This window comes from Pleurotus ostreatus (assembly GCF_014466165.1).
Source record: "Pleurotus ostreatus strain PC9 chromosome Unknown scaffold_1, whole genome shotgun sequence".
Taxonomy (NCBI): domain Eukaryota; kingdom Fungi; phylum Basidiomycota; class Agaricomycetes; order Agaricales; family Pleurotaceae; genus Pleurotus; species Pleurotus ostreatus.
In genome coordinates this window covers 535,986-554,247 of record NW_023503156.1, presented here as the reverse complement: position 1 = coordinate 554,247, position 18,262 = coordinate 535,986, and the positions used below count along the sequence as shown (strand labels likewise).

The following is an 18,262-nucleotide window of genomic DNA, read 5'->3' as shown; positions in this document are numbered from 1 at the left end:
AAGTCAAGATGGCTACGGGAGCATCAAGTATCAAGTATTCCCTGTCCTTCCTGGATAGCCAAGTAAACACTAGGCGTATATGTAGCTGATAACACGCCGTTATTATAACATGAGTTAGAGGTAGAGGGGGAGATCCTGGTCAGCGCGTCGCGGATAGTCCTATGCCATATACGCGCCACATGCCGGACAGAGGGTCGGAGATTGATTAAGCGGTTCGTTGCACTTGGAGCAGTTCAGTCCTCTCGGAAAATTCCTTGCTTTCCAAGTGTTGTTCCCAGCGTTACTGCTTGGGTGCGAGTCGTTTTGGTGGGGCCGGGGGGTGAATAAACCCTTGAAGTTTTGGACGAAGGTGGATTTCTGTGGCATATTTGCTAATCTGTTGCTCCATTGGTACAAAAAAAGAGGTTATCTAGCTGTTGTTAGGCAGGTGTAGTGGGTACTCACTGTTCGTTGATTGTTTGATTACGATTTTGATGATTAGGACTTCCGACGATGACATGAAGCGGGGCATTGGGCCTTGTATTTAAGTCACCGTAGATGAGGCGTAGAGGTCGAAAGGCTCGCCATGTGAAGAGATATTACAGCTCTACATCGGTTCACTCTGTAATTTAGGACAAGTTCGCTGCGCCGGGGGATGTGGCCACTGGCGAGTCACCATGCTGGAAGGAGAGGCGTTGCGATAAACAGTCCGAACAATCCGAATCAGTATACTAACGACAATGAGAATGTCGACGGCCAGTATGCAGTATTCCTGAAGCTGTCCGCCCCATGTGGACCTTTGAAGGTCGACGGCTCGAGTCGCGAGGCTGACTCCATCCAGTCGGATCAACGTAGCTCTTGCAGAGGTAAGAACTTATGCACAGCACGAGGATGTGGCTCGGCCAGAAGAATCATCAGAAGCAATGAGATACAATGTCGGCTGCTTTCCACATTCCAGAATCTAGGGTGCCTTCCCGACCGAGGAATGGGGCGCACATCCAAATCAGATCTAGCAGCAATGAAGTACCAATTCCGCTCATGAACGGACGTCACCGATCCGTCTCCTAGGACGGAATTGAGGCGGGGATCAACGGCAAAACTCGAATTGGATTCATTGTCAGGGCATTGAGGATTTTGTAGCCTTCCTCATTGCAGTGCCAGGCCAGGCCCTTTGCGTAAAATGAGTGTTTGGCAAACCAGTACGAGGGACGGTCGACATTGTCGTTGAGCTTGCAGGTCGTTGAGTGCTTGAGTCTTGAAGCCCTGTTGACGAGACGTCAGACCAAGTACTGTTCGGTTGCTATTCGGAAGCGCGAAACAAAGATGGTCTGTGCGTGGGCACTTGTAGTACCAAAGATTTCTGATGACCGGGGACCCTGGCGATCACAACAACTTCGACGTCCTCGAGAGAAGTTGAGAACGGACTTGCTTCGTATTTGGCTGGGCAAGAGGCAAGAGCAGCGGACACTTTCGTTTCAAGAGGCCAGGGGGTGAGCTGTCTTCTGGTGGATTCAACAGCAGCAACAAAGGTGAGTGCGGAATCAACGCGTGTCGAGATGAGCACTAAAACTATATAGCTGGTCCCCATTTTCTGTACAGAACTGAAGGAAATCTCCTGCTAAAACACCATGGAGCGTAGTCGCAGTGCAGCTGGCGAAATCCCCACCACAATCCTGCAACAATTACGCAGGATCCCGACGCCGCTTGCATTACTGATTGGCATTATATTCGGGTTCATTGTTTCACGATTCCAGCCGACTTTCTTTTCTACAAGCCCGATTGCGTATACGAAATCCCGCCAGCAAACCCGCCAGCCGATAGCTTTGCCGACCCTCGAGCAGCGACTCCGGGTACTCGACCTCGTCACGTCTCTGTCGCCACATTATACGAAGGAATGCACTCGCAACTCCCAGCCAATGTACTGGCAACAGACATACGAGCGATATGCCCCATTAATAGGCCACAAGTCTCCGAAGAACCCGTCCTGGTTTTCCTCGGTTTTCACAACGTCTTCTGCTCAGCAACCACTGTATGCTCGTAACAAAGCTAGCGACCAGGACTTGACCGAGCATAAATACTTCTTCGCTATTAACCTTTATAACTCGTTCGACGTAATCCCTGACCTCTTCGCAACCCTCTTTCGCGTCGCGGCAATCCTCGGATACCACAACGTCTTCATTTCCATATACGAGAACGGTTCCACCGATCAAACGAAGGCCTTGTTGCGCATATTCGATGCTTTGACCCGTTCACTCGGCATGCGCATTACTATCCGAACCTCTCAGCGCACACGTGGTGCCTTCAATCATCGTATTGAATATCTTGCCGAGGTGCGAAACGCTGCGTTTGTCCCTTTGCACGAGCTCCGCGATTCGGAGGGTGAATACTTTGACTCCATCATCTTCATGAACGACATCCTCCCCTGTGTCGACGACCTTCTGGAGCTCGTCTGGCAATCGAGGAACAACAACGCGGGTATTACATGTGCAGCCGATTATATGTATCATGACGAAATCCAGGCGCCTGTATTCTACGACAACTGGGTGGCCCGCGATATCAATGGAACCGCTTTAGAAAACGCTCCCTTCGAAAGTATCTTTCACCACGCAGATTCCTCCATGCGCTTCCAGCGTCATCTCCCAGTACAAGTGCAGAGTTGTTGGAATGGTATCGCCGTTCTCGATCCGGCACCATTCTATGAGCCTCCTCATGTGCGTTTCAGAATGGCGCGGATTACCAACGGTGAATGTAGTGCCAGTGAGTGTAGTCTAATTTGCAACGACTACTGGGAAGCAGGCTACGGGCGAATTATGATGGTCCCTAGAGTGAAATTGGCCTACGACAGAGTAGGTTTTTCCTCTTCATCTACGAGTTGATTGACGATTGACGAACCTCACTTCAACTAGCGCGTGTTCGACATCATCCACCCGGCCCGTCGTAATCTCACCGCTATTCGTGGGTTCAAGCGACTAGGCGGCCTTCCAGACAATCCTCGCACTGACCCGCAAGATCGCGCATGGTTTGGTCCTCACGATCGTCTCTTCACCGAGGAGGAAGGTGAGCCGCTGGTCTTCGGTCCAGGTCCCGAATACGGTACGTGTGACGTCTTTTTCCTGTTTTCATCCTCAAACGGTATTCGTAGTTTGGTGCTGGGGTTGGGACGGTGCTGGTGATCTTGACGGACCAGACGTCGACCCTATCTGGGAGCGCATGCCTAACGCGTCGACTAAAGCCAGCGCAGTGAAATTGCGACATGACCGTGGTATGGCATCTGTTCCTGTAGTTGGCTTGTAAGGTCAGAGTAGACTTGCCTACGTACTGTCGTTATTCTTCTTAAAGTTTATACGTTGGTTGGGTAGCGATGGACTACAATGTACTATAATGTTTTCTCTGTATGAGATAGAGGTAGACTGTCGAGGTATGATTGTGGTAGACAAGAAGCCATGAAGAAGCCATCAGCACAAAGTATTACTGAAACTTAAGTTCTAGTCTAGCACCGCTGCCCCGACTGCCTTGGGAAAGTCATTCATACCCAAGACCAGGATGGGTGTCTTCGGGAATATGTAGGAGTTCGAATCGAGGGCCTTTGGGTGGCAACGAACTTCGTTCTGACGTACCATGTGTTTTCGGGCTCGAAGATTGCAAGGATCAAGTGCTGGTTCGGTGGTAATGCTTGGGAAGTACTGGGCGAGGCCGAGTACACTAGGACTCTTCCTGAGGGCGCCCTGTGGGTTTGTCTGGGTGGAAGGTTTCCACTGGCATAAGTCGAACAAGACGAAATTCTTGCTCGGAGAAATCGAGCTGGATTATTATTCAAGATGAAACTTTGAAGGAAACTGCCAATACATACCGTATCGAGGCTCTCAATAGTCAACCCAGGAGTAAGGAGAATTTTAGTCCCCTTGCATATAAGATATGCACCTAGAGCATACCCAAGTGCGGGGAACTCGTCTGGAATAGGCACATCCCGATGTACCCACTCCCAACACTTCACCGTGTCGTCAAGTATTGAACGTTTCGCCGGGGCTGGTGGACCCCTCCTACATCGACAGTCACGGGAAGCGTGGAACTTGAGATAAGATTAGATAACTAGTGACGATTTACCTTGCTCGCTTATGTCACAAACGCTGTGACGGTCGCCACTGTTCTTCATTCCTCATAATGGCGAAACGGCATAAACGGCCCCGATCAGGACTCTCTGGAGGAGATACCTTTGCACTCTATCAGAATGTCCTTCATGTGCAAGAAATACTCAAGAGGATGATACCGATTCCCGAGGATGAAGCTGCGAATCCAGACGACGACGACAGTCAGGATCTTACTCCTGTGGACGATATGGTGGAGACAATTCGGAAGCTGCTAGAACCAAAGCTTAACTCACGCCCAGTACGTCGAATATCACAATTCCCCCTCGATTCTTGGTGAACAGTCATCCCTAGGTGCTCTCTCTCTCTAGTCTTCGGCAAGAGGAAATTGAAAAGCTCCACCTCACCGAAGGGCCGCATCTGATACTCGTGGCTAATCCGGGGCGGTTGGACGAGGAGCGTGTCATTGGCGAAAACCAGCTGTGGTCCCACGAAACGTTCTATAGGCATTTGTGTCTCTTACAGTCCTCTGTCACCCAGGTGAATTCCAGAATCAATACTGCTTCGTCGCTGGCTGCTGATCTCGTCAGACTGAAGCCAGTGCTCGGACGTTCATCGATGCCTTTTTCTACCGTGCTGCAGCCATCCTTTCCTCGCGATCTTCCGAAGGCAAGCGAGTAGTTCTTGGCCTCGAGGTACCTGTCAACGCTACCGTTGGAAAAGAAGAAGCCACCTTAAAAGGTTTCGTTGACTATGCCATTCTGTTTGCTGGGGACACTCGTGCTAGTGAGAATCTCATCTTTGCCCGATCTCTGCAGAGCTGATGCTTCTTGGTCTAATAGCTTCTTTCATTCGCGAGCCGCTCCTGTCAAAAATCCGGCTGCACTCTGACTTTGTTCTCTTCATCACGGAAGCAAAAGCCGTCGATGTATCACTCTACCACCAACTTCCTCAGGCGCTGGGAGAAATGTACGCCTGTTCTGCAGCCGTCAAGTTAGTGCCTGTCACGAGTCAGTCATATATCCGCTAACCCCTCGACTTCAGCAAGAAAATAATACGCGGAGCCCTAACCAATGGGCGTGCATGGTTGTTCTTGATTCTGAAAGTCCTTCCTGATGGTCGGGGTGGAGAGTACAGTGTTTCTAAGGAAATCTCGATCATGACACCCGGTGTCGATTTCACTCTCGAGGTCAATTCAAATTCATGCGCACAGATTTCTGTTATCATTGCTAGCTGGGTATGTATCGAAGCAGCTCGTAGACAGTATTCAGCTGATTGGTTGTCCTGCCCAGATCGAAAACAGCTTTAAGGACCTGGACAGCAGTGATTGGTACAGGGCCAATGTTTAGGTTGTCTCCGTACCTTAACGTTCGCGTTTGTGTAGTGTTTACTTCGTTTTCATTCAATCTTCATTGACACATGGGTGATTGATGACTTGCAGCTCGGGTAGCCACTTTCACTCGCCGTAATCATGGTTTTTGAGGTTGCCAGTGAAGAGTTGAGAGCGTAGTCAATATTTTACTTACAAACCATACAAGTCGAACTTATTATTCCCGTCGCAACGGCTTTGTGAGTCCACTGATCCATGCCACCGAGAAACGAACCCAGAAAGGACTACAGAAAGGCATTCACCTGGAGCAAAAGGAAACAGTGGACAACCCTTGAGGTGGAAACAATACTGAGTTACATGGCTCTTTTGGGATTGGCGTCGACGTCCTAGGATGACATGGGCTGGGTTCACCTTGCTTCCGTCGAGATATCAATAATGAACCAGCAATACCAGCACCAAGAACGCCAGCCTCCTTCAACGACGCTCAAGCGCTAGCACTCTTCACACCGAAAACCGGACTCAACCAACTCTCATAATTCACATCCTTCGCAGGATCCCCCGTGACCTTGAGCGCACGCACCACTGGCAGCACACGGTACTCACCGTTCGGGATCCCAGCATATGGTGAGCGCAACATCACTCTACAAGCTCCAGCAATAGTACTATGAGATAGAAGCAAATGTCAGCTATTGATTCCTTATTTTATTTTATTTTTACTTATTTTACTTGATCAGTGTGGCCAAAACCTTGGGCCTCCGCCAAAAACTGGAGCCTGAACGGCTCAATAGAATCACTTCGGACCCAACGGAATATCAAACTAGACGCGTGCGAAAACAAGTCCGAGGGGAGAAAAAAGGTCGACCTAAATTTGATGTTTTTGATTGTCCTCGACTGTAAACTGGAAGTAAGTGTAAGTGTAAGATTGGACACTCGTGACTGATGTTCAACAAGCGCTCGGCGTGCCAGTAACCTCACCAACACCAAAGTGCCACGCGCCGCGTTCAATCATCATGGCTGATCCAGAGGTGATAGAGATCTTTGACGATGAAGATGCAGACGACGACACCCAGTACGACCGACGCGCTTTGTTTGAACCGGTTGTACGACGTGTCGTGGACGCACTTGGTGGACGCGAAGATGGGAGATACAGGCTCGGAGACGAAGTGACCTCTTGCTTGAAGGACCTGAAAAAGCTTTGGCGCAAGGACGACACCGACGACGAACGTACCATCGCGCGCATTCTCTGGGATACACGCGTTTTGCCCAACGATCTCGTGCCCATTCTGCTAGAAACCGCTGGGAAGGGCCTTGTCGAGGATAAGCGAGCAATCTATTGCGCCGACCTTGTTACTGCGATGACATGGCCTATTGATATGGCCGAAGAACTGAAGGAGCTCGACGATGAGTTAGACAGAGGAACGGATTACACGCAGCTTCTGCTGAGCCATCTCCACTACAAAGCCGCGTTACTTAGACCGGGAGTCCTACAGGCGATGCTAGGAATCCTGCTGCCACCTTTGGCTAAGCCACCCAAGGAGCGCAAGGAAAGAGACGGCCAAATCGTCAGTGTCGTATTGCACCTCATTCGAAACCTAGCTTTCGTCAAGGATCTTCCTTCCAACTCCCATCTCAGCTCAGACCAGGCAGAGTTCTCAAAGTTGCAAACCAAACTGGTGTTGATGTTGCAAGATACGAACATCCTAGCGCTGCTGGTGACCATCGCTGCAAACTCCACGAACGATCCCATGTTCACCGACTTGAACGCACTCGTTCTTGAGATATTTTATCTGTTGCTTCGAGGTGTGAAGCCATCGGCATTGACGTTGGATCAGGCTAAGGCGAGTTTCCATCCCCCGTAACCTGAAATTTACTAAACCACTCAATAGCAACCGAAGGAGAATCTCCATCGTCTACTAGCCGCCGAAGCGCAGAATCGCAAGGCAGTTGCTCGAATGGCGTCGTCCCGTCATTCTCGATTTGGGACTACCATCGCTGTCAAGCTGAACCCTAACAAGAAGCGACAAGTTGATGGGGAAGCCGCCGCTCCTCCCGCGGAGCCATCCACAAGATCGATTGTTCTTCACAGGCAACAAGCCTTGACGCACGATTCGGGCAGTATCATGGATATGGTGAAGAAACAAAAGTTTCGCAAGGGAAAGACCGTCGACGCCTTAACACGCGAAGATAACCTCTCCGTGGAAGCAAAGAATATATTGAAGAGCCTGGCAAAAGATTTCGTAGAGGGGTGTTTCAATCGTACGTACATGTTACCCCGAACTCCGCAGGCAAATCCAACCAATTGTATCCTAGCTTTTATCAGGACACTACTGAAAGACATTCGCTCTGAGCGGGCGAAAATCAGCGACAAAGATAACTTACGCCTTATGGTGATCTCGAAGTGGTTCCTGGAGTTCTTTGTTGCTCTTCGCACGAAGGAGGGATCTAGGTGGAACTTTGGGTTGATCGCTGAAGTCACTGAGAGGGAATGGATAGTGTGGGTCTTGAGGCGAATGAGAGAAGCGCTAGATGAGAAGGTTCGGATGCTTTATCCCCTGCTTTATCCCCTCTCCGTTTGATTGACATGGCCCCAGCCCAAACTATGGACTGAGCTCCAAGCCGGTATTGAATGCATGACCCAAATCCTCATTCTCGTCGATGCCATGGCGTCGTGTAGTGAGACCATGAAACCGAAAACCCCGATCAGCACCTCGGACGACCCTTTCGTAGTCAACAGCGATGACGATGGTTCAATGGAGGTCAAAGAGGCTGCCGAACTCCTCCAGCAGCAACTAATCTATAATGGCGAGGTCCTCGATTTTGCGCTTACCAGTCTCGCATCATATAAGGATGGCGCACAGTCACTTGGGTATCTGGACTCGAGCATTTGCTACAGCTATACTCTTTTCAAGATGATGGAGAAATGGAGTAAGGGCAAGGAGGCCTATGTCAGAAAGAAGGTGGGAAAACGGAGAAAGAAGAAGGCCGCTGGTGAGTTCCTCGCATCGGGGAAATCGAGATTGTATCAACTAAAATACTTGCGCTCTGCGTAGGAGATGAAGAGGGCGTTCCTGAAGTCGAAGAAATCAAAAGCGACAGCGAGGAAGAAGTTGTTCGTGAGACTATATTCACCTTCGAGGCCTTCGAGATGGTAAGTCAGGACACAACATCCCTGTTCTGATTGCTCACTAACTTTGCATAGAAACTAGCCAACTCTGAGATAACACGCACACTTTTAGCGTATCTCGCTCGATATGATGATTTCACGTCCTCAGAAGAGATGAAGAGGATTGTCGGGCTCATACACCGACAGGTTGTGCGTGCAAAGGCCGAGGGTCTCTTCTTCAATGCGAGTCACACTGATGATATCGATCCTCAGCCCACCGTCCTAATTTTATCACGGGTGTTTCTAGGTTTCGACGCTGGGTTTATTTAGGACGATTCTGGCGGAACAAAAGACGCTACCTCGAGAGCAGCCATACAAGGATCTCGTGAACTTGATCAACTACATTCTGCGGCAGTTCTTCAAAGCACTGGAGAAAGATTCATTCCTCGCCGTGGAGGTGCGTTAACTTTCATTCTATTATCCCTTGTTTTTCTTTCTTGTTATTGAGGCACTTGTCTAGGCATGGTTCCCGATGAATCGAGGCCACTGGAAAGAGTTCTCCAGTTATGAGCCAGAGGAGAGTTCTAAAAGACGTCGTGGTGCAACAAATGCTAGCTCTGACGACGAACCTCCTCCGGAGGTACAGGTCAAGAAAGGCTATTCGTGGAGCGACGAACTCGGTATCGCTATCGCTGCCTTGGTAGAAGATGGGCAAAAGGACCTGATTAATTGGACGAAAGAGGTAAAAATTTATCTTGGCACGACCTCACCTCTGACTGCTGCTGGCGTGTAGATTCTAACGCTCGTTATTGCGACCCGTCAGAAGATCGTCAAGGAAACCGACGCGGATGACGCCTCGTCCGACGACGACGACGAAGCTATTAAGCCTCGATTGGAGGGTCCTTCCAATGACGCCCTCGCGAAGTTCACTGACTTCAGTATGTAAGATCGAACCTTTGGAAATACCAGCGCTCATTTACATCCTCCAGTGGTTCCTTACACATCGGATGAGCAAGCAACGGCTGCTACAAAGAACGCTAACTTGAAGCTACTCTTCCGACTCGCCAAATTTTACATGGTTGATGAAGGTCAGTGTCTTTTATATTAACATTAACACAAATATTCATGTTCATTGACTGTTTACCAAGCGGCGGATGAAATCCAGTGGTATATCCCTGCCGCAATCACTCCTGACGAACTTCAGCGTACTTTGAAGGTCATTGATCAATTCCTGGAGACGCCGTTCGACCTCAATGGCGGGAGAGCAAGTCAACTTCTCTCAAAGAAACGCCGCCGCCGTCGGGCAAGGCACACAGATGATGTCGATGAGGAGGGGAACACGAAGAGGAAAGAGCGGAAAAAGAAAGAAAAGGAGAACTTCAAGTCTGCTGAGTTCATTGTGGACAGTGACGAAGAATATGGGGATATAGATGCGTTCTTAGATAAGGAAAAGGAAAAGCGAGAGGCCGCCGAACGGAATGCTGCACAAGCTGGCAAGCAACTGGGGACGATGCGCGCCACAGGGACGAAGAAAAGGCGGAGAAAGGGTGTTGAGAAAGGGAAGAGTAAGAAGAGGAAAGGAAATCCTGAGGGTGATGATAGTGATGATGACAACGGAGGAGCGAGGAGTGACGATGATATTGAGGTCGTTGGGTCGTCGCGTTCTAGTCCTGAGCGTGAAGAGCCTGTCAAGCCACGCCCTCGTCCACGGCCTAAGAAATCTGTTGGCCCACGTAACACTGTCGATGGAGATGGGCGCGCTTCTCCTGTCTCCCCAGTAAGCAGTCCCAAACCTTCGGCTGCTGGCACGCGGAGGAAGACAAAAATAGTCATTTCAGACGACGAAGAGTAGTACAATGTATGGTCTTGAACGTATATACCTGCCCAATAATATACCCATTTTGTATTCAGGGAGGGTATTTCTCCACTACACCGCGCAATTATCCAACACTTCTTCAACGTAGTCTGCCATGATGCGATGAGTCTCCTTGGAGGGATGGCTGCATAAGGAATGAGTTTAGTGATAGTCGTGTGGATAGTATTGGAACGTACTTGACGAGCCAATAAAAGGCGTGATCCGGGTCGGCACACTCCCCCGAGACAGTACACTGCGAAACGGCGCAACAGGGATCTGTGCTGGTAAACCCGAACGCTCTGAAACCTGGTGGAACCTGTGGGTTGAGGACGGCATCCCAAATTCTGGAAAAGTCGATGAACGCTACGTTCAGCCCGTTGTTCGCGTGGAACTGGGAAAGGCCGTCGAATATCTGCTGTTTCCAGAGTTCTCCGTCCGTGGAGTGGACCTGGAGCCCATAGACGTCAGCGACAAGGAATGAACGACCGTTGGTAGGCGGAGAGGAAAGAATTCGAATTTGGTCAAGGACGACCTGGGCAGCCTGGGGCATATGGTTGCCATCGCCTGCGATAGCCACATTTAGTCTGGATGAGGCGAGCGCTATGGCAGGACCTACTGTTATAATCACCAAAATCGCTGGATCGTCGTTAGCGTTCAAACACTAGTCGTTAGAGATTGCGAATCTTACTTGATGCCGAAGAATATCGCGTACAACGTTGTATCTGGGTCGAGGTTGTTATTCTGGCCTAAGAACGTGTCCACTAGTCGAGATCGAAAGTTATGACTTGCATACAACATGGGAGTTGAGCCGTACTTACTCTCCATCAAGAAGTCCACTTTCCTGGGGTTGCTAGGCCATAGACTCAAGTCTGTACACGCTCCAGCGATCTAACGGACAACTGAGTGATGCTCTACAGTGAATGAGCCAACGAGAACGAACGGCATAGTCTTTGATCGTAGCGCTGACATCGTTCGCCAGATGTTCCACCCAGACAAGGCCGTTCGTGGACCTACCACCAGCTAGTACATCGGGCGGGACGAGAACGGGAGGGTCTAAAGGTGAACCATCATGTTTACCGCCATCTGTGTACGAGTCCTAGTGACGCAGGAGAATGAGACCCATGAAAGTGAAATATGTCGAAGGAAAGGACGTACGCCGAACGCGACGATAGTTCTGTAGTTGCTGAGTACAACTCCAGCGCTCACATCCGCGAACGAACCGCCAAGGGAACCGCAGCGAGGCCCGATCGCGAGATGTACACCGTCGTTGCCACCAGACTGTCGAAGGACATTCAAGTGAGATGAGGCACCAAGTCGCGCGTGGAAGACTATGAGAGCGATCAGCGCAGTAACCTTCATGATAGACGGATGCTGCATGTATGCATTGAAGTAAATGAACCTTATATAGGGAGAGGATTGGCGTCTTCGTCGATATATGGAACGATGTAATCTGCCGCGACAATGTGATCCACGCGTATTCCTGCTCCTTGGAGAGCCAAAGATGCCGGGATTGTGATGGAAATCCTCGCGTACCGGTGGCAAGAAGCGTTTCGAGTTGGACGCCGTCGGTCAGGACTGCAGTCATGGTTAGAGGACTCTCACCATTGCCATTCCCGTGCCGCCATCTTCAGATGACCTCTAGCAGCAACCGCAGCGTGCACATCACCTCGAAGGGTTTAACGGCTCATAGCTCTTTGATCAGTCTAGATTCTCCGGTCGATCCCACACATATAAACTGCCTAGAATATCTTTTGAGAATATGCAGAAGGCATACGTAGGAGAATACATGGGCGTATAGTTGCATATCGATGTGGCGGCATGGGAAATGTGTGCGATCGAGACGAAGGTCAATGGGGCTACTCGAAACCAGGCTCCCTTGGTTTACTCAGCATCGACAACGGTTGTTTGTAGGCCCTACACAAAGACCATCGATATGAGAAACACAGCATAAATTGGGCGACGCACCTTGAAAGATTCGACGGGCACGAAGCTGGCGTATGTGAAAAGCTTCTCCTTAGCGTTCTCCTCGTCATTACGTTTGCCTACACCACGAAACCCCATCATCAGACCCAATGTCCCATATATTAAATAACAGATCACGCACGCTCAAGCTTCACGCGCATCCGGTGTGGCACGGACTTGATGCCCCTCGACCACAGCTCCTGGTTGAGTTTGGGGTCAACCCGTACGTCCTTCGTGCCCATCGCCTTCTGTGCGAATTCGACGACAGACTTGACTGCCCACGGGGCGCGCTTCTTGAATGAGCGGCCGTGCACGCGTTTGTGTAGGTGGATTGTGTACTCCCGGGTTACAACGTCCTGGAGAGCTGAACGGGTCTTGCCGCCGGTCTAACGTCCATGAGTGATATGGTAGCCTCTACGACAAGCGGTATACCTTTTTCTTTTGTGCTGGGGCCTGAGAGAGTCAAGGTCAGTACCGCATCTTTCGTAGGATCATACGTTCGACGTACCATTGAGTCTTGAGGATGTGAGTGTCGTTCCGCTTCAAAACCTGATACCTTGCTTAATCGCTCACGCTTTGGTGTTGTTTGGTCTCAAAATCGTTTAAGGTTTGGGCGCCACCCAGGTACTTTACAGTCTTTCGGCCTTTGCCGTTTAGCTCCTATTGCGTTGCCCCTATTCATTTTCCTCTCCGACAAGGTAAGCGCCATGATGGTAGCGGGAGATTGATATGTTGACCGTCGCTAACAGTAAATCGGAATCGGAAGCATCTTGAAATATCTACATCCAAAAATCTAGACGCGCTCTTGATTTCATTTCTTCAAGTCTCGCTACACGAAAGCCTCTTTTACATCGCGGAAGTGATCATTCCAGCGAGAGTCTCAACTGAGCCTCGTCTCGCTGTTTTGCAATTTTACGCGCCAAGAACCACATTTTGACGGGACCTGTCGAAGGTCGCTGAGATACCAGCGCCATGTGAGCAACGAAACATCAATACCAGGGGCGAGCCTGGACGATCATTCAGTTTAGGAGCTATATCAACTCCAAGCCCTGCACACTTTGATTTCATATGCCACCACGAGCGTCCTGACATGTATAAAGTGCCTATGTTGAAAATAGTGGACCTCAGACGTCCTTTTCCTGTCTAATCACTTTCCTTCTTCACTCCTTTTTACCTCCCCGCCGTTCCCTCTTTTTCGACACGTCCACCATGCGTTATACCATCGCCGCTGTTGCCCTCTTCGCCGCCTCTGCCGTTGCCCAGAGCATTCCTTGTACGTGGTTTCCTACAATCGGTCAATGTACCATTCTTATGAGATGATTGTAGCATGTGCCATGGGTTGCGTTGCCTCGCCATCAACCTTGGGTGGTTGCGATCAGAACGACATGAAGTGTCTTTGCGGGAGCAAGGAGTTCATCGCAGCCACCACGACCTGCCTCAACACAGCTTGTCCTGCTGACGAACTTGAGGCCGCTCGTGGTGTTGCTATCTCTCTTTGCCAGGCTGCCGTACGTTCCTGTCCCTCCGTTCATCGTGACGGCGGTATCTTAATTTATTGATCGCACAGGGTATTACTCTCGATCTCCCCGAGTCTGCTGCAGCTTCTTCTGGTGCTTCGACCGCAGCTGCTGCCAGCGCCACCGTACCAACCTCATCATCGTACGTCGTATTTCTCTCTTGATGAATTAATTTGTGATTCTAAGCTCCCATTTTTAGCGCTGCTGCCGCCGCTGCTACCAGCAACGCCGCCGCCTCAGTCGGTGCCAACGCATTTGCTGGAATCGCCGCGCTCGGCCTTGCCGCCCTCGCTCTATAGAGCATGACATCTATCTATTCCTTATAAGTCATCTGGAAGATGATTACATACCCTACCATTGGGTATAAATGCCCCATTTGTCCCTTGTGAAAGCAGTACATCGTATACATTATTCATATATGTATGGCATATTTGTTTGTTCTAGGAAGCATTCGTATTATTATCATAATGGGTTGAAACATCACTTGCCACCATCTATCATCTACCCATCTGCTCACCTAAATTGCTAACCTTCTCGCTCCACCGAACTCATGGAAAAATTTGAGCCGATATATAAATCAATCGGCTGCGAAGTTTATCACCAGCTGTGCAATGTCCATTGACCAACGTCAACAGTGTTAGTGCAACTCAAGTGCAACTATCATGCGCCGCCATGATTCAACTGACATGGTGTCGGTGACAACAGCTGACAAGTACCCACATGCTGCAATATGGGGACCCTGGGGTAGAGCTCCGTATAGGCGATTCAACTGGCTGACCGGTGGTCAATGTGGAAGCAGGAAGCCCATTCATGTCTTCGAAGTGGTGCGGTATTCCGCTGATCATTCTCAGCTGATTTTTTCCTTACACGCGATGTGCCAGTAGAATGGAGACTTGCCCCCACCACTGGCATAAGGCTCAAATCTAAGCTGTCGGTTACGAAATGGACGGTCTGCTCGCAGGAAAATGAGACCGTATTCTGAGATTTTGTAGATCTTTTTGATGTGCATCACATCCCGTCGTGGTCGTGGAACTTCAATTCCATACAAAACGCGAAAGAAGGGATGGTTTGGCATGATGAGATGATGTCATCACGAGCTTGAGATACAGATCATGATTTCCATCCAGTTCAGGGGGACCCTAGTCGCCTGAAAATCATATATAAAGAAAGCGCGACCGTAACACGACTGAAACTCTTCTTTCTTCCCCCCCATCACCATCACCAGTCCCTCTCACGACAACATGTTCACCCAAGTCCTCAGCGTCGCGCTCTTCGCCTTCTCCCTCGTTGCCAGAGCCCAGGACCTCCCCAGTAAGTTTCACACAGAGTTCAACAGCGCAACGCTGATGGGGACCACAATTCATAGGCTGTGCACTTACATGCTTGTCCTCGACGAGCGGCAGCTCCTGCAGCCAAACTGACATCCCCTGCCTTTGCCGCGACAATGCATTCATCAGTTCAACTGCTCAGTGCATCCTCACCGCGTGCCCCGCCGACCAGATCGCGGCTGCTACTCAAGCTGCCCAAGGTCTCTGTGGCGCTGCAGTACGTTCTTCCGTTATCACCGTGAATTCTTCCTGACATCAGTGTGAAGGGCGTCTCGGTCAGCATTCCTTCCGTTGCCCCTTCTTCCAGTGGTTCTTCCTCTGTTTCTGGATCTGCGACACCCACGGCCCCAACTGCGTCCGTGTCAGTCACTGGTACCCCCTCCACTACATCGTATGTCCGGTTTCAGTCATTTTGCTAAATATATGCGTACTGATTGTTATGCAGAAGTGGCGCTGCCCCTGCTCAAACTTCCAACGGAGCTGTCTCGCAGAGCGCCAACGCTGTTGCTGGCATGGTTGCCTTCGGTCTCGCCGCCCTCGCACTCTAATTTCCATTCTTCGACCTTTGTTACCCTTCGCATTAATCATACCGTCGTAGAGGGCTTCCTCCCACGTGGCGTCATTAACCACTGTGTCGAAAATATGTAAATTATTCAGATGTTCCTCACTTACAAAACCATGCAACCTCTGAAATGATTTGCTCGCAACTTAGACCCTAGTTCGAGGTGGAAGGGATTAAGGCAGGGCCCCATGAACTCTGCCGAGCGTTCAAAATGTTCCTACGCGCATCTTCGGAGCTTTCAATCTCCCAACAGATGTGAAACCAATTCACGGATCGTTCCTCGGCAGGAAATTGTATGATTGGACGGTTGAACCCATGGCCGAATTTCGGTCAAGAGGATGCTCGCTTCATAAGACGAAGAGTAATTTGCAGTCAATGTTCCAGACGATGAAAGTTGTGCGGTCTTTGGCGGTCTCGTCCACCATCATCCCGAAGACTTCGCAGATGGCTTCTAAATAAAATAAGTTACGAGCGAATAGTACAGAACACAAATAGGCTGATAATACACGAATTTAGTTCGGTTCCTGGCGGGCAAGCGAACATCGCAGCTTCCAGCATAGACACCGTCTTCGTTCAGAACGCGTCGTCTTCCATTCCAGTGTCAAGGCTTCCGATAGTGAACGCAGATAGGTGGCCGTTGTGGAGATTGTACCCGTGGCCGCCACCAAAACTCGGTGGCCCAGGGGTCAGGCCCGCTTCAGGGGACACAGGGGAAGGGACCTCCGGAGCCTCTTTGATCGGATGCAACGAGGGTACGGACTGCAGCTTGTGTAGGCTGATGTGATCGTGTTGACGCTGCGTGTGTGGTTCTGTTGATAATCGTTGGTAACCGAAGAAGGTACGTCGATGCCAAGGGAGCATGGCGCGTAGACGGGCGAAGGGAGATTGGCTGGGGAAGTGTAGCCAGCCAACCTGGGTGGCGTTGGATGATGAGGAAGAGGGTAAGCGTGGAGGGTGTGTTGCGGTGTGACTGTTGGGGTGCTGGTATTGGTGGCAAAGATTGGATTTGTGAAGAGGGTCGGTGGATTGGCGGTAATAGGTGTGCGCGACAATGAGTTGGAGGATCATGGGGAGGAGAAAAGATATAGGGAGTGCGAGAAGGTGGGTGAGGGTGTCGGCGGAATAGGCAGACGTGCAATCTACCGCTTCATGATTCGTGAGTGAGGGATGGGTTAGCGATTCCACGAGAACGTACCTCCGCTATCGTTTGAAGTAGGCCATGGATTAAGGCGCTAAGAGAGAGGAGGAAGGTAAATAAACATATACCATATACCGGAGACGAGACTCACGAAAGTGGATCTTAGCAACCCCTCGTCATGTATGCTCGAGTGTACGCATTCGCTGATGAGCTCATCCTATCTCTCGTGAGCACAAGGAACAGGTACATGATCGAGAGACCGGGGGACCGACAAACCTTGTATACGAGGTACGTGCCCGAATATGTGAGGCCAGCAACAGCTACCAGGATGGCGGATATATCCACCAGCCTAGTGTATGTTTCGATTAGATGTAAACGGCGCTAAGATCTATTTTAGGGCACCGAGGTTGAATCAACGTGGTCAGATAGACGTACTGGTAGGAGGTTGACGACGCTCCCGAATAGCTCCACTGTGCACAGCGTGATGTATATTATGGTGGTGACGTAGGAGAGGATGGCGAGCTCGGAGAAGCCAACTGTACAGGCACTGGTCAACGGATGCGATCCTTGAGGCAATGGAAGGAAGCGGAAGCGCACGGTGTTTGTCGACATGGAAGTCGTTGAAAGCGCTGATCTGTTTTTGGGCAATTCGATAAAATTTCGAGTCAGATCATATGTAGATGTGATGTGTTATTAGGACGGGGGACTGACGGCACTAGAAGATGCAAGATGAAGGAGATGCGATCAACGGCGTGCATGGAAGCTTGGGGGTTGGGAATGAAGACATACGAATTTAGATATCGAAGGACGTTGAGGGAGGAAACTTTGTCGTTCATTATCAGTTCATTATCGTTCATTAAGGGGTGATACCGGAACATTCGAAGATACTAACCAAGTATAACAGGAGCGCGCCAGCTGAAGGTGTAGATGCGGGAGAAGGTGGGGGTGCATGTCAGTGTAGGACAACGCGGTTCGGTCCTTCGAAGTGCTACATAGAAGAGATCATACACGGATGCAGTCAGATATGACAGTCGGTGATTGGGGATGTCGGTGGTATGTGGATGGTTGTTAGTCTGCGAACCTGGGTGGGAGTACCGATTGTCAACTGTGATCGCAGCATGTCAGACTAAGTGTGTTGATTGTAACTTGCAAGTCAGATTAGTGTGGGACTCACAGCGCAAGTGCAAGGGTGGTGGTCGGACCATTCTGTGAGTCGACATGATGAAAGGAGGCTAGTAGGAGAAAGTGGATTCGAATCTAGTAGGGAATGTTCGTTGCGGTCCTGCCAGAAGACTCTAGGGTGGTGGGTGTCCAGCACGGCGATGGTGGTGGTGCAACAGAAAGCTGGCGCAATCAGCCCGGCCTCCGTTTCGTGTCGTCGCCCATGGACTAGATCCTGTGCT

The 18,262-nt window shown here is 50.3% G+C and overlaps 8 protein-coding genes across 8 annotated transcripts; 5 read left to right on the top strand and 3 right to left on the bottom strand.

The window, feature by feature from the left end:
* Window positions 1–1,607: 1,607 nt before the first annotated feature.
* CAP59 (capsular associated protein) lies at window positions 1,608–3,273 on the top strand (the record flags this gene model as incomplete). Its single annotated transcript, XM_036769838.1, has 3 exons — window positions 1,608–2,825; window positions 2,886–3,072; window positions 3,122–3,273. 3 exons carry the CDS (start codon window positions 1,608–1,610, stop codon window positions 3,271–3,273), a joined length of 1,557 nt encoding a protein of 518 aa, XP_036635683.1.
* An 867-nt stretch (window positions 3,274–4,140) lies between these two features.
* PC9H_000175 (uncharacterized protein) lies at window positions 4,141–5,413 on the top strand (the record flags this gene model as incomplete). The annotated part of the gene is made up of 6 exons (XM_036769837.1): window positions 4,141–4,365; window positions 4,419–4,604; window positions 4,655–4,850; window positions 4,907–5,057; window positions 5,109–5,301; window positions 5,357–5,413. The coding sequence occupies 6 exons, from the start codon at window positions 4,141–4,143 to the stop codon at window positions 5,411–5,413; spliced, it is 1,008 nt and encodes a 335-aa protein (XP_036635682.1).
* Window positions 5,414–6,404: 991 nt separating this feature from the next.
* Window positions 6,405–10,349, top strand: TOF1 (Topoisomerase 1-associated factor 1; the record flags this gene model as incomplete). Its single annotated transcript, XM_036769836.1, has 11 exons — window positions 6,405–7,232; window positions 7,281–7,650; window positions 7,705–7,928; window positions 7,986–8,382; window positions 8,445–8,542; window positions 8,594–8,707; window positions 8,805–8,954; window positions 9,018–9,239; window positions 9,291–9,435; window positions 9,487–9,585; window positions 9,646–10,349. 11 exons carry the CDS (start codon window positions 6,405–6,407, stop codon window positions 10,347–10,349), a joined length of 3,351 nt encoding a protein of 1,116 aa, XP_036635681.1.
* A 75-nt stretch (window positions 10,350–10,424) lies between these two features.
* Window positions 10,425–11,937, bottom strand: PC9H_000173 (uncharacterized protein; the record flags this gene model as incomplete). The annotated part of the gene is made up of 8 exons (XM_036769835.1): window positions 10,425–10,497; window positions 10,550–10,916; window positions 10,969–10,988; window positions 11,041–11,113; window positions 11,171–11,240; window positions 11,293–11,448; window positions 11,508–11,680; window positions 11,886–11,937. The coding sequence occupies 8 exons, from the start codon at window positions 11,935–11,937 to the stop codon at window positions 10,425–10,427; spliced, it is 984 nt and encodes a 327-aa protein (XP_036635680.1).
* A 296-nt stretch (window positions 11,938–12,233) lies between these two features.
* RPL31 (60S ribosomal protein L31) lies at window positions 12,234–12,825 on the bottom strand (the record flags this gene model as incomplete). Its single annotated transcript, XM_036769834.1, has 5 exons — window positions 12,234–12,266; window positions 12,318–12,394; window positions 12,457–12,700; window positions 12,747–12,767; window positions 12,823–12,825. The coding sequence occupies 5 exons, from the start codon at window positions 12,823–12,825 to the stop codon at window positions 12,234–12,236; spliced, it is 378 nt and encodes a 125-aa protein (XP_036635679.1).
* A 698-nt stretch (window positions 12,826–13,523) lies between these two features.
* On the top strand, window positions 13,524–14,130 carry PC9H_000171 (uncharacterized protein; the record flags this gene model as incomplete). The annotated part of the gene is made up of 4 exons (XM_036769833.1): window positions 13,524–13,587; window positions 13,641–13,822; window positions 13,882–13,973; window positions 14,031–14,130. 4 exons carry the CDS (start codon window positions 13,524–13,526, stop codon window positions 14,128–14,130), a joined length of 438 nt encoding a protein of 145 aa, XP_036635678.1.
* Window positions 14,131–15,072: 942 nt separating this feature from the next.
* On the top strand, window positions 15,073–15,707 carry PC9H_000170 (uncharacterized protein; the record flags this gene model as incomplete). The annotated part of the gene is made up of 4 exons (XM_036769832.1): window positions 15,073–15,142; window positions 15,198–15,376; window positions 15,426–15,550; window positions 15,605–15,707. 4 exons carry the CDS (start codon window positions 15,073–15,075, stop codon window positions 15,705–15,707), a joined length of 477 nt encoding a protein of 158 aa, XP_036635677.1.
* Window positions 15,708–16,294: 587 nt separating this feature from the next.
* On the bottom strand, window positions 16,295–18,079 carry PC9H_000169 (uncharacterized protein; the record flags this gene model as incomplete). The annotated part of the gene is made up of 10 exons (XM_036769831.1): window positions 16,295–16,866; window positions 16,917–16,953; window positions 17,011–17,076; window positions 17,136–17,240; window positions 17,295–17,395; window positions 17,457–17,488; window positions 17,571–17,682; window positions 17,752–17,847; window positions 17,941–17,964; window positions 18,034–18,079. The coding sequence occupies 10 exons, from the start codon at window positions 18,077–18,079 to the stop codon at window positions 16,295–16,297; spliced, it is 1,191 nt and encodes a 396-aa protein (XP_036635676.1).
* Between the last annotated feature and the right edge of the window lie 183 nt (window positions 18,080–18,262).